General features: G+C 42.8%; 1 protein-coding gene across 1 annotated transcript; it reads right to left on the reverse strand.

Moving 5' to 3' along the window:
- Positions 1–12,191: 12,191 nt before the first annotated feature.
- Positions 12,192–13,001, reverse strand: LOC138904065 (uncharacterized). The gene has a single exon (XM_070192562.1). It carries the CDS (start codon positions 12,999–13,001, stop codon positions 12,192–12,194), a length of 810 nt encoding a protein of 269 aa, XP_070048663.1.
- Positions 13,002–14,348: the final 1,347 nt, after the last annotated feature.

Genomic DNA, 14,348 nt, shown 5'->3' on the forward strand with positions numbered 1-14,348 from the left:
TAATTTTTGGCCTCCCACCGACCCTTTGACAAATCACGCCATGAGCGCTCGACGTATATGGAGGTCTAAACAAGAGCCATGACCCAGTTCTTGAGATCGGGAACCGCTCCGGGCATCCAGGGAACCGCTACATCACAAAAGGAGGAGTGTCAATAAGAGAATAAATGGAAGAACAAAATAGAAGCAACAGCAAGATCACAGTTACGTTTCATGTTCCACTCCTCGGAAAAGGGCATCTTCTCAGTCGGGATCAGGTCCGAAGTCCTTACTCGAATGAACCTGCCCATCCAACCCCGGTCCCGGTCCTCATCAATACTCGAGAAGAGAGCCTTCGTAGCCCGACGCTGGAGTTTTATTAACCCTCCTCGAAAAAGTTGGGGACGGTACAGCCGAATACAATGATCGAGGGTGAACGACATCCCCTCGATTTTGCTCACAAAATATCGGATCAGGATAACGATCCGTCACAAGGAAGGATGGACCTGGCTTAGGGTTACCTGATATTATCTACAGAAGTCAATAATGACGGAATCAAGGGGACCCAAAGTGAAAGGGTAAGTATATACGTTCAAAAACCCTTTCGCGTAAGAAGTGACATCTCCGTCAAGGGTAGGTATTATTACTTCTTTTTCACCCCAATTGCAATCCTTCTTTAACAGATCGAGGTGCTTCTCGGTTATCGAACACATGTACCTCGATACCGGCTCACACTGGCCAGGGACCGATGAACCTTTATCAACCTTAAAATCTGAAGTAAGGGCGCACGCCCCGGGAACACACTCCTCAGGCCGTGGTTCTGCCGGTACCTCATCGGCGACACACTGTGAAGATGAAGCCTTCTCTTTCTGAGGAATAGTTTGCGATGTTTTCGCCGTTTTTGAATACAAAAGTAAGGAATAGAAGGAAGTATTAGAGATTTTGGTATAATTGAAGAAGGGTTTTTTCGGAAAGAAATCACAGCTTTACTGGTAAGTTGGAGAGTACGAAGAAGAACTTGGGAAATTTTGGAAGATAGAAGATGTAAAAATGGTAAAGGATAAAGATAAGGGTTATTTATAGGTTTAAACGATGGCGGTTCAGTATCAGCAGTGGCCGACCACCGCCTGACATGCATTAAATGCCTTGAAAGACTAAACCGACGGGACAGCTTCCAGATGCGTCATAGTCAAACCCGATGGAAACGACAAGATATAATCCGATCGAGCTGTTGAAAATCATATCGTTTCTCACCGCATTCTTTCTAAGAAACGAGGGGACTATCTGTATACGGTCGAAATAGATTTCAGCCTTGGCATGTCCGGTATGGTTCGAAGGGTGATGTATCGAAGTAAGATCCCAAAGAGAGGACGAACTAACCTCGAACCCGGGGAGGCCGGTCCGTGTTGAGATCGATATCCTAATCAAACTCGAACAAAAATTGAACCATGACGCAGGGTAGACCTATCGTGCTAATAATCCAAAGATCGACCAACATTGATCTGGAATTAATTCGAGGGCTCGAACCGTGATCGGGCTCGAACCAAGATCACAAGTTCGAGCCGAAATCAAGCTCGAACCAAAATCAAGGATTCTAAACGAGATCGAGCTCGCAGACAAAAGCCGTTGCAATCCCACTAGAGGGAATCTTGGCAGAAACTATGGAAAAGCTGACTTATCATGGGTCTCCCACTGAATGTTTATTATATTATGCTCGGTGCCAAATCCCTCCACTATAAAAGTGCTTGCTTATCATTTCTGTAGGACAGATTTTTTCTGAGACTTACATTGTAATGAAAGTATTATATTCCTCTACAGTAAAGAATGGCTTTTCCAGTTTCTTAGATTGATTCTATTTGTCGAATCTTAAGGTTCATTGTTCTTGATTGCCTTGTCTAGATTGCATTCTCTCCAATCTACATTCACATTTTATTTATCCTTACATTTTGTATTAAGTTGCGCCACATATCCTCAGAACTGCGTATAAATTCAACTCTACCCATTTTTCGGGTAAACAATCTCATTCTTCATTTTGGTTCTTCAAGTGACAATAGTCCGAGCAAAATGGTCATGTAGCCCATTTTTCTTTTTCTTCCTGTAATTTCTGGGCTTACAAACTACAGATTCTTGCTTCTTAATCTTGGTTTATATTGGAGTCATAGCAGTGGTCAAGGTTTTCATTTTTTAGTTCTTATAAATTCAAGAAGAAAGGCTTAAAGAATGGGTGTGCGTGTTTCTTTTGCAGTTATCTATGAGTTATTAGGGCAATTCGACTTTGACTAGTCGCCAAATTTGTACCGTGGCTATCTTTGTTATTGGAAGTCCACAATTCTTTAATAGGACTCAAGTGTAATGAGAAGGTTGAGCTTAATCAATGATATAAGAAAAAAGAAAGATACGTGGGCGAATCCAAAATTTTTATCAAGTGGTGCCAAAATATAAATAATTAGATACATTAAAAATTTAAAAGGAGTCAACGTATAGTAAATATACATAAAAAAAAAATTATATAACAAAATAGTGTAATTTTCCGGCAAAAGGGTGTCAATGTGGCTCCACCACTGATGTGGGCTAGGGGAAATTGCATAAAAATGTATGGTGGTTTCATAATATTTATAATAATGACCATTTTCTTAAGACTAAACTGTTCTACCTAATAAACTTTAATGACTAAAAAAGAATTCCTTATTCCTTATAACATAGGAGCATTCCTTATTCCTTATTTCTGGTATTCTTTGGTTTATAGAAACCATTTTGGCTTTCCGTTGTATCTTTGTCGTTTTGCGCCTTTGCCTTCACATTTTTTCCCCTTCTTGTGTGTTAGTACTATAGGGATATTTAGGAACTTTCTTTCTTCTATGGGAATTTATCTCCCATTAATAAATTTTTTGGTGTTAAGTTGATTATCATTTGTACAAATATACTCCAATTTTTATGCTAGAAAACTGGCATAAGCGTATGCATATTGCATACTTTGTAGAGTACACTAAAAACACATTATTGTCTTCTAAAATTCCCCTCTTGACCATGCAGAGACCACAACTGACAACGAGACTGGATGTTAACATGAATAAAATAGTCATAATACAAAAAATTAAAAAATAAATAAGAAAATATGAAAAAAGGTCCTTAATATGTGAATTTTCTAAATTTTCAGAAATTGGTAGAAGCTTAAGAGTCATGACATTAATTCATACATGGTGAGGAGAAGCAAAGAAAAAATAGAAAACAAGAAATGAAAAAAAGGAGGGGAAAAATAAGAACTAACTGTTGTAGAAATTAATGAATGTTAATTTTTATACTCTTTTATAGGAATTTCTTCAAATATTACAATTGTTAAAGAATATGTTTAACTTCTCATATATAAGAGTGATAAGTTGATAAAATGTTTATTTTATATATTTACTAATGTTTTTAAAGATCGTGCTTAGTGTAGTTACTGTAGTATAAGTTTGGCAACAGCTGGAATTGCTTAGAAATTAGAGACCACTTATGCGTATTTTTCTGCGTTCCTTTAGTAGTACCCCTTTGTTTCATTTTATATAAGCTGTTTGTTTGAATGGATATAGTGTTTGAGAAAGAAAGAAAAATAGACTTTTGGCATGTACCAATATACTATAAGTACTTTTAGAATTTGTGATCTTAAATTAATATGTCAGAGCAAAATTTTTATGACTTTAAGAGAATGTCATTAAACGTGACATAAAAAATTACAAAAATTTTCAAATATAGAAAGGTACCTTTTTTTTTGAAACATAGTAATAAAATAAAAGAGTGCATATAAGATAAACAGAGAAAATACAGAACAACAGTTATAATTGATACCCTAAGAATTATGCTCAAAACTCAAATTAAGAAGAATCGCAAAGCAAGAGACGAATATACTAGAGTGACTCATGAACTGGGAATCCAGAAGATCAAACATAATGTCCAAAAGTTCCTTGAAACTCTAGTATAGCACATTAAAGGAGTTAATGAAACAAACAAATAAAGATGAGATCATTAAACAATTCCTTGATTTTTGTTTATCCAAAAAACGGATAGAGTTGAATTTATACGTAGTTCTAAGGATATGTGGTATAGCTTGGCACAAATCGAAAAAGTATGTAGAAGAATATCAAATATTGAGTGTAAAAAAGGAACGAAATACAAACCAAACTAAGTAGAAAACGATTTACGGATAAGTAAGATGAATCAATGTACAAGGCTCACAAAAGGATAATTTCTCCTGTATCTATATGTGTACAAGGCTCACAAAAGGATAATTTCTCCTGTATCTATATGTGTACAAGGTTCACAAAAGGATAATTTCTCCTGTATCTATATGTGAATATCAATAATCTTTTCAGTAAAAGAGTGTGTAGATGCCTTAATGTTTAATTTTTTGAATACAGAAATGATAGTCACTCTCTTATAGTGGAGGGACTCTACTTTGAATATAATAAAAAATACATAGTGGGGATCCTATGATAGATTAGTTTATTTAGCTTTTTCTGAATTCCTGCCGAGATTCTCTCCCCAAGTGCGGCTACAACGACTCTTGTCTCTTAGCTCCATCTTGGTCAAACTTTGATATTAATCGATTTTCAGATTTCGAGCTCGATACTGACTCGAGCTTGATGTTGGCTCGGGTCTTGAGTTCGATGATGTCACCTCATATCATAGTTTGATTTGGACTCGAGCTCGATAATGACTTCGAGCTCGGGATTGATCGGTCCCTAAATCTTGAGCTTGGTAACCTGGCTTCGGACCTCATCTCGGTATTATGAAAATGACCCTTGGTCCATCATGTTCTAATATTGACTAATTACATGAAGGGCAAAACAGGTTTTGACTCTATACAGATAGTCCCCTCGTTTCTCGGGAAGAATGTGGCGAGAAACGACATGATTTTCCAATGATACGACTAGATATACACTGACGCTTGCATCGAGCTCGACCATGATGTATGTGATAACTGTCCCATCGGTCCAATTACCAAGGTATTTAAATGTGTGTCAGACGATGGTCGGCCACTGCTGATATTGAACCGTCATTGCCAACTCTATAAATAGTCCCTCTCTTTACCACTTTTTACTTTTAGATCTTCAATCTCTAAATCTTCTAAGTTCTTTTTCGCATCTTCTGAGTTTATCTGTAAACCTGCGATTTTCACTGTAAATTTCTTTCTTGAAACACCAAAATACTTCCGATCTTTGTTCATAGAAATTTAGATGGTCAAAACGTCAAAAATTGTTCCTCAAAAAGAGAACGCCTCTTCATCGCGGCCTGCCGGCGACAAAACACCGGTGGAGCCAAGACCTGAGGAGTGTGTTCCGGGGGGGAGGATGTTCTCACTTCTAATTTTAAGACCGATAAAGCCTCGTCGGTTCCCGGTCGATACGAGCCAGTATCGAGGTATACATGCTCGATAACTGAGGGATACCTCAAACAGGTAAAGAAAGATCACAACTGTGAGACCAAAGAAGTGATAATCCCGGCTCCCGAATAAGATATTACTACTCATGTGAAAGAGTTTTTAAGTGTTTATACTTACCCTTTTACGTTGGGGCCCCCTCGACCCTGTTGTCATCGATTTTTTCCGCCAATACCGCATAACCCTAGGCCAAATCCATCCTTCTTTTTGGCGAATCGTTATTCTGATCCACTTTTTTGTAAACAAAATCGAGTGGATGTCTTTCACCCTCGACCATCTCATCAGGTTGTATAGCCCCCGCCTCTATCGAGGTGGGTTAATAAAACTCCAGCGCCGGGCCACCAAGGTGCTATTCTTGAGCATAGACGAGGATAAGGACCGAGGCTGGATGGGCCGGTTTGTCCGAGTGAAGACTTTCGACCTAATCCCGGCCGAGAAGATATCATTTCCCGAGAAATGGAATATGAAGCGTAAGTACAACCCTACTGTTAGCTCCTATTGTTTTGCTCCTTTGTTTCTTTCTCACCGATATCCTTTTCCGTGATGTAGCGGTTGCTTGGATGCCGGGTGCAGTTCCTAACCTTAAGAGTTGGGTACGGGACCTGGCCTCGACCTCTATATATGCCGAGCGCTCGTGGTGCGATTTATCAAAGGGCCGATGGGAGGCCAAAACACATGATAAGCTTCTTTCCCCCGTCTTTGTTGACTTCGTAAATCGTTTCTTATTTTCTTTTTTATACAGGCCTTGGCAAAGATGCCGTTTTGAGGCCCTTATATGGTGAAGAGGAGACTTCGAACTTGGAACCGAAACCGACGAAGGACAAAAGAGGAAAAAGATCTTGACATTCGAGGATCCAAAAACTAAGAAGAAGGCGACTCGTAAGCCTAGGAAGAATATCATTCTTCTGACCGAAGACCCTGTTCGACGTCTTAGGGATGAAGATGAAGAAGAAGAAGGTGATGACTCCGGGCTGGTGGCCCGAGTGAAAATGAGCACCGAGGCCCCGAAGTCTACTGAATCGGTGAAGGCTGCAGAGATTCCTTCTCGTGATGAGGGAGTCTCGGTAAGAGAATTGGTCGAAGTCCTCGAATTGTCGAGGATCGAGGCTACCCCCCTACCATAATGAGCCAATGGTGGGTACGGTTGTAGGGGCTGATCTCAAGGCCCCCCGAGATGGAGAGAACGCCCTAAGTGATTCACTTGGGGCAATAGAAATTGGAGGCTCCCCGATGCTTCCCTCGTTTTCTGAGGAGATGATTCAAGAAGCTCGGGCTTTGAAGACCCTTTCCATCGAAGGAGGCCACGGAAGGGAGGATCCCTTCCGTGATTATGTTACTGGGGTCGATGATGCTACCGGTATGAGTGACTTGGAGATCTCGAGGAAGGACTCGGGTGAGGCATCGAGCCTTTTTAACGAAGTGCAGCGAGCTTCGAATCGGGTAAGCCTTAGCTCCCTTTGTTGGTATTACCCTTGAGTTTGTTTTTCTCTTTTAACTTCTTCTTTCTGCGTAGGGCTCAGCGCTTCATCGGGAAGCATGTTCTCGGTCTCGAGCTGAGCTGAGTCGGTATGAGACCGACCTTCGAGGGGTCACGGAGGATAGAAATGCCTTTAAACTTCTCTATGGGCAAAGAGAAGAGGAAATCAAGGACCTCCGAGCCGAGTTGGATAAGGCTTACCAAGATCAGTCCGACCTGATCGAGCAGGTAATGAAAATCTTAAAAACTCATGGGCTCGATTCGGGAAAGGTGGCTAATATTTCGATATCACAGTTGCAGAAGAAGATCGAGATGATCGGGCGGCTCCGTGAGGAGGTCGACATGACAAAAGCGGAGACCTTGGGGTAGAAATAAGGTATGGACCGCTTCGCTGCAGAAAAAGAGATTGCTTTATCCCAATTGTCATCGGCCGAAAATCAGCTTCGAGGCATAAAGGAAAAAAGCTCGATTCAGGCGAAGAAAATAGGGGAACTTGAGGTATGGTTGGCTTCCGAGCTTGCAAAGTCCAAGTCTAAAGCCGAAAAGGCAAAGACCGAGGCAGAGAAAATCATGGTCATCTACCGGGATGACGCCGAAGCTTCTCAAGTCCAAGTGAGAGAGGCAGTCGAGACCGCTAAAACTCGAGCATATTGGATTGCTGAAATTTCCAAATGCCAATCTCGGAAGGAAACCCTCGAGGAGATCCATGCTCGAGGTTTCAATCTTACCGAAGAGATAATAAAGGCTAAAGAGCTTGAAGCCGAAGCTGGAGTCCTGGCTTTCGATGATGATGATGACGACGACGATAGCAAGAGCGGGTCCGAGAGCGGGGAGGACCTCAATGGAGAAGAAGCTGCCCCCAAAAAAAATCAGGAACAACCTTAGGGTTTTTCATTTTTGATCTTTTTGTGTAGGGTCCTGATCGGATCTTGTAAATATTCTTATATATATAAAGATCGTTTTCTTTTCCTACTTGTCTTTATTTCATTTTCTGCCTTGTGAAAGTTTTGATCGAAGTCAGACCTTGTAGTCTTTATGATCGAGTGAGCATTTGCCCAAACTCTCATTAAGAGTAGCCTTTGGGCTTAATAGTCGAGTGAGCGTTTGCTCGAACTCGAAGTAAAGTAGCCTTTAGGCTTTATAGTCAAGTGAGTATTTGCTCGAACTCGAAGTGATAGTAGCCCTTAGGATTAATAGTTGAGTGAGTGTTTGCTCGAACTCGAAGTAATGTGGCCCGTAGGCTTTATGGTCGAGTGAGTGTTTGCTCGAACTCATATTAATGTGACCATTAGGCTTTATGAGAGTGTTTACTCGAACTTGTAGTAAGAATATCCCATAGGCTTAGTGGTCGAGTGAGTGTTCGATCGAACTCGAAATAAGGTAGCTCTTGGGATTTGTAGTCAAGTGAGAATAATTTCTCGAACTCGAATTAATGTAGCCCGTAGGCTTTATGGTCGAGTGAGTGTTGCTTGAACTTGAAGTAATGTAGCCCTTAGGCCTTATGGTCGAGTGAGTGTTGCTCGAACTCGAAGTAATGTAGCCCGTAGACTTTATGGTCGAGTGAGTGTTTCTCGAACTCGAAGTAATGTTGCCCGTAGGCTTTATGGTCTAGTGAGTGTTTGCTCGAAATCGAATTAATATAGCCCGTAGGATTTATGGTCGAGTGAGTGATGCTCGAACTCGAAGTAATGTAGCTCGTAGGCTTTATGGCCGAGTGAGTGTTTGCTCAAACTCAAAGTAAGAATATCCCGTAGGCTTAGTGGTCGAGTGAGTGTTCGAAAGAACTCGAAATAAGGTAGCCTTTGGGCTTTGTAGTCAAGTGAGAATGATTTCTCGAACTCGAATTAATGTAGCCCGTAGGCTTAGTGGTCTAGTGAGGACTTGCTCGAACTCGAAGTAATATAGCCCTTAGGCCTTAAGGTCGAGTGAGTGTTGCTCGAACTCGAAGTAATGTAGCCCATAGGATTTATGGTCGAGTGAGTGTTGCTCAAACTCGAAGTAATGTAGCCCTTAGGCCTTATGGTCGAGTGAGTGTTTGCTCGAACTCGAATTAATGTGGCCCTAAGTGTCACATAACCATTTTTCTGAGGGTTTAGTGAGGGCAGGGAAGTTAGCTTGACTGCTACTTAGCTTCATCCCTTAGACAATAAACAACACAATCGTGCTAAAGCGATAGAAATCACACGAAACAAGCAAGAAAGCTATGAAAGAAAGAGACCAAGATTTGGGAGGCAAGTGCCCTTTTATATTGTATTATCAAATATCTGATGATTACAAAGAATGAGTCTAAAGCCTATTTATAGAAATTAAAATGGCTATACAAATGGGGTGGTTGGCAGGGCTGGTAAGGCATTCCAGCAGCCTGGTGCATTCCAGCAGCCTGGTGCATTCCAGCTTGGAAAGCTGCCTGGTGCATTCCAGCATGGTAAAGCTGGAAAGGCAGACTTAGAGGGATCCTGCTATCAACCATGGCCCAGAATGTCAAAAATACCTTCCCACTTTTGGATTCTTGTCCCTTGGTCTGCTGACTTTCTGTCAAAGGTGCCTTTTGATGGCATCTCATGATTTCTGTGAGGCCCCAAGTATTTTCCCACTGATGGATATCCGAGATTTGGGCTCGGACAAGCCACGTCGTCGCTGGAATTGCGGAAAATTAATAGGTGTAATGGCGGGGTCGTGCACTCTCCCCCACTTGAAATGGTGACGACCCCGGCGTCGCACAACTGAAGATAATTGTGGATTTGTTCCCTAAACTGCCACAAATCTTCGTACTTCTCCCATGATGCCTCCTCTGGCGAAAGTTCCTTTCCAGTGAACAAGGAACTGTGCGCTTGAATTACCCCATCCTTTCCCACGGACCAACTGATGATCTATGATGGCCTCCACTTGCTTGTCTGTTGCTGGTGGAGTAGTGAAAATTTGACTTCGGTTGGAGGCTGGACTGCGCCCAATCCTTGTCTTCCATGTCTTCGAAATATGGTTTCAATTGGCTAGCATGGAAGACATGATAGATTTTCAGATGACGTGGCATGTCCAGTCGGTAAGAGATTATACCCACCTTGGCAACAATCTCGAATGGGCCCTCATATCGGCGAATCAGACTGTGATGTATGCCTCGCAGTGATTTGAACTGCTGTGGATTCAATTTCACCATGATCTTGTCTCCAATCCTATAATTGACTGGACGACGCTTCCGATCTGTAAATTTCTTCATTTTCCGGGCAGCCTTGTCAAGATACGACCTGGCTAGATCAGCTTGTTCCTCCCAAAATTTGGCCATGTGATAAGCGCCCAGATTTTTCAATCCGACGTTGATGGGCAATGATTGAGGAGTGTTGGGTTGTTGCCCAGTAGCAAGCTCAAAGGGACTCTTCTTGATCGCCTCACTGCGTTGCAAATTGTAAGAGAATTAGGCTATATCCAGTAGCTTAGCCCAGTCTCTTTGATTAGTGATGACATAATGCCTCATATAGCATTCGAGTAAAGCATTATTTCCTTCTGTCCATCGGTTTGCAGATGGAAACTTGTTGAGAAGTGTAGTTCAGTTCCCAACAAGCTGAATAATTCCTTCCAGAATGTGCCGGTAAATCGAGGGTCTCGATCGCTTATGATGTGATTAGGCACACCCCAATATTTTACGATGTCCCTCAAGAATATACGTGTTGCCTTTTTAGCTTTGCAATCGGCAATGGTGGCCGAAAAGGTTGCATACTTGGTGAATATATCGACAACCACCATAATGGTGCTGAATCCTTCTGAATTTGGCAGACACATAATGAAGTCCATGGTTATGCTATCCCATGGCTTCTCAGCAACTGGAAGCGGCTCAAGTAAACCCCAGGGAGTTTAGATTCCACCTTGTCTTGTTGACAAACTAGACAAGTGCGCACGTATACCTCGATGTCGTCTCGCATCTGAGTCCAGTAGTAAGAAGACTCAATCAGGGCCAATGTGCGTTTTTGCCCTGGATGACCTGCCCATGCAGTGTCATGACCTTCTTTCAGCAGAGTACGCTTGAGATTTGCCCATTTGGGCACATATATTCTTTTTCCAGTGGTGTATAAGAGACCATCTTCTTCCCAAAATCTCTGAGGTTTGCCTTGACTGGCCAAGGAAAGAAGTTGTTTTGCCACGGGGTCATGTTGCATGGTTGCCAGTACTGTCTTGCGACTTAAAGCATTCGCAACTACGTTAGCTTTCCCCGATTTGTATTCCAGGGTGTAGTCGAATTCGGCCAGGAAATCTTGCCAACGGACCTGCTTGGCAGATAGCTTCTTCTGGGTCTGGAAGTAGCTTGTTGCAACGTTGTCAGTCTCGACAACAAAATGAGCCCCCAACAAGTAGTGACGCCAAGTCCTTAGGCAGTGGACTACGGTCGTCATTTCCTTCTCCTGAACAATGTAACGCCTTTTGGCGTCATCCAGCTTTCGACTCTCAAACGCTATTGGATGGCCCTCTTGCATCAGTACTCCTCCTATAGCAAAGTCAGACGCATCGGTCTGAACTTCAAAAACTTTGGAGAAATCAGGCAGGGCCAATACGGGTTCCTTGGTGATTGCTTCCTTGAGTTTCTCAAATGCCTCCTAGCAGATGTTGCTCCATTTCCACTCCCTGTCCTTCTTCAGCAAGTCGGTGAGTGGGGATGCAATAGCCGAGTAACCTAAGTTGAATCTCCGATAATAGTTGGCTAAGCCTAGGAAGGACTGAAGTTTCGGTACCTTCGTTGGAGCTTCCCAGTCCTGGATAGCTTCCACCTTGTCCCTATCCATCCGGATTTCCCCATGGCTGATTGTATACCCGAGGAACTGTACTATGGGATGTGCGAAGCTACATTTTTCACGTTTTATGCACAGATCATTTTCCCTTATACCTTAAATACCTTGCGAATGTGCTCTGCATGGTCATCCATGTTGTTGCTGCAAACCATAATATCATCGAAATAGATGACAACGAACTGATCCAAGAAAGGATGGAACAATTTGTTCATCAAGGTGCAGAATATTGAGGGAGCATTGGTCAACCCAAATGGCATTACCAACCATTCTAAAGCCCCATAACGTGTAACACAAGTTGTTTTGGGCTCATCTCCGTCGGCAATTCACACTTGATAGTAGCCTTTCCTCAAGTCCATCTTGGTGAATACCTTGGCCTACTCTAAGCGGTCAAATAAATCCGCAATGAGAGAGATGGGGTACTTGTTCTTCACAGTTACCTTGTTAAGGGCCCGATAATCAATATATAAGCACATAGTACCCTCCTTCTTCTTCTGAAATAAGACAGATGCTCCGTAAGGTGCCTTGGATGGTCGTATGTGGCCAGGATCTAGCAACTCCTTATGTGGCCAGGCTCTAGAAACCCCTTGAGTTGCTTCCTCAATTCCTCTAATTCCGGGGGTGCCATGCGATAAGGCAACATGGCAAGTGGCTTTGCCCCTAGAACAAGCTCGATCTGATGATCAATTTCTCTTCGTGGTGGAAATTGTTTGGGAAGTTCTTCCGGTATCACGTCCTTATTATCTTTAAGAACTTGCTCAATGCAGGGAGGCAATGCTACTGCCTCAAGGGAATTCTCAACGATTCCCGTCAAGGTTGCAAGAAATGTTGGTTCCCCTTTCTTGAAACCTTTCACAAGTTGCATTGCAGACAGATGCATTCCATTTTGTGGCACCCGAACAAGGGGCACAATGCACGAGCCTCCGGGATCGCTTATATGAAGTTGGTTGATACGCGGCACGATTAGTGCATTGATCTCGTACCATAAATCCAATCCCAGTATGATATCAAAGACGTCCATGGGGGCAACAGTGAAGTCTGTCAATCCTTGCCAGCCTCCTAAATCAATGTGCATGTTAGGAGCAAAGCCATGAATGGTAGTGGGAAGGGCATTGACGGTCTTTGTCAGCGTGTCCCTGGATAGAAAGACAAGTTCAAGCTCCCTAGTTTGTTCCTCTGTCACAAAATTATGTGTCGTACCTGTGTCCACCATGATGCGCACGTCTTTTCCGTTGAACTTGGCATCGACAAATAATGATTTACGGGCCTCACACGAGGCGGTTGGGCAACAACAGCGGCAAGGGTCATGTGGTTTATCAAGGCCATATGATTGAACACGCCTACAACCTTGTTCTTTCATTGTCCTGTACCATCAGTTGGTGCTCCACGCTCCTCGGGTTGCTTTTCGGTAGGCGCAGTAGTTTGTCCTTGCTGCTGGTAGGCTGCAACAATTGCTCTTAGTTTGTTCAGTGTAGGGAAAAATTGAGTAGCACCAGAAGGGTCTCCACAAAGGTAGCAAATGTCCCGTTGGGCATCCCGTTGAGCACCTCCTTTCCTCTTCTCATCATAACTCTTGTGGTAGTTAGAATGGTTGCGGTTGCCTCTGTTATCATTGTTTCGGTTGGGAACAAATTTTCCTTTGCCTCGGTGGGTGTCCATCTTTGGAGCAGCAGTAGCTTGGCTCCGGTTGTTATTTCCCTTAGACGCTCCAATCTGGAAATCTGACAATGATTCAGCTATTACAATAGCCTCATCGACAGTCTCGATCTGTCACCTTTGCAATTCTTATTTGGCCCAATACTGCAGGCCATCCAAGAAACTGAACAATAGATCCTCACTGGTCAAGTTAGGGATCTGAAGTGTGAGTGGTAAACTCTTTCACGTACTCACGGATGGAGGATGTTTGCTTGAGCTCCCTTAACTTTTGGCGAGCCTCGTGCACAACATTTTGAGAGTAAAACTGTCATTTTAGCTCCTCTTTGAACTGCTTCCATGTGTTATTGGAGCACATTCTTTTCTCTATATATGCCTTCTTCCTGCGCCACCAAAGTATGGCGATTTCAGCTAGGTACATGGCTGTCGTTCGAACTTTAGCAGCATTGCTGGTTATGCTCATATGTTCAAAATAAACATCTAGTTGTCACAAGAAGTTTTCCATGTCTTGAGCGCTTCTTTCACCCCGAAATTCTTTGGGTTTAAGAGCCTCAATACGTGTTTCTCGGACAGTGATGGGACTTCTCTCGCTGGTTCCTGTTGTCTCCGCTAGACGCAGTTTTAAAGTTTCAACTTCTGCCTGTAAGGCAGATAAAGCCTCAGTGAGCTTGAGTTCAAGGTTAGTTAACCCTTCGTCTTGCTCCTTAATGTTCCCTTTGACTTTGCCGAGTCCATCAAGGGCAACTGACTCAAGGGAAAGGATATTATTTTCGGCAGTGGCAATACGACGGTGAAAGGCTGTCAGACGCTTTTCTACCATGTCAACTCTCTCATCGAGAGTTCTGGGCTTCAGATATTTTAGGTTCCATATAGGGTAGCAACTCGCTATCAGGTGGAGATGCATCTCTGGCCCTACTTTTATCGCGTTTTCGGCCCATACCTCTCTGTGGTTCTAGGTTCTCTTCAATGTGGGTTTCTTCTATGTTGCGATGTGAGTTCTTATCTATGCAAGAACCTAGGCTCTGATACCAATTGTCACAGAACCGTTTTTCTG

This window comes from Nicotiana tomentosiformis, unplaced genomic scaffold, assembly GCF_000390325.3.
Source record: "Nicotiana tomentosiformis unplaced genomic scaffold, ASM39032v3 Un00339, whole genome shotgun sequence".
NCBI classification, from domain to species: domain Eukaryota; kingdom Viridiplantae; phylum Streptophyta; class Magnoliopsida; order Solanales; family Solanaceae; genus Nicotiana; species Nicotiana tomentosiformis.

Coding starts and splice junctions, on each gene's coding strand:
- LOC138904065 (XM_070192562.1), bottom strand. CDS start 13,001: ATGAAAGAACAAGGTTGTAGGCGTGTTCAATCATATGGCCTTGATAAA.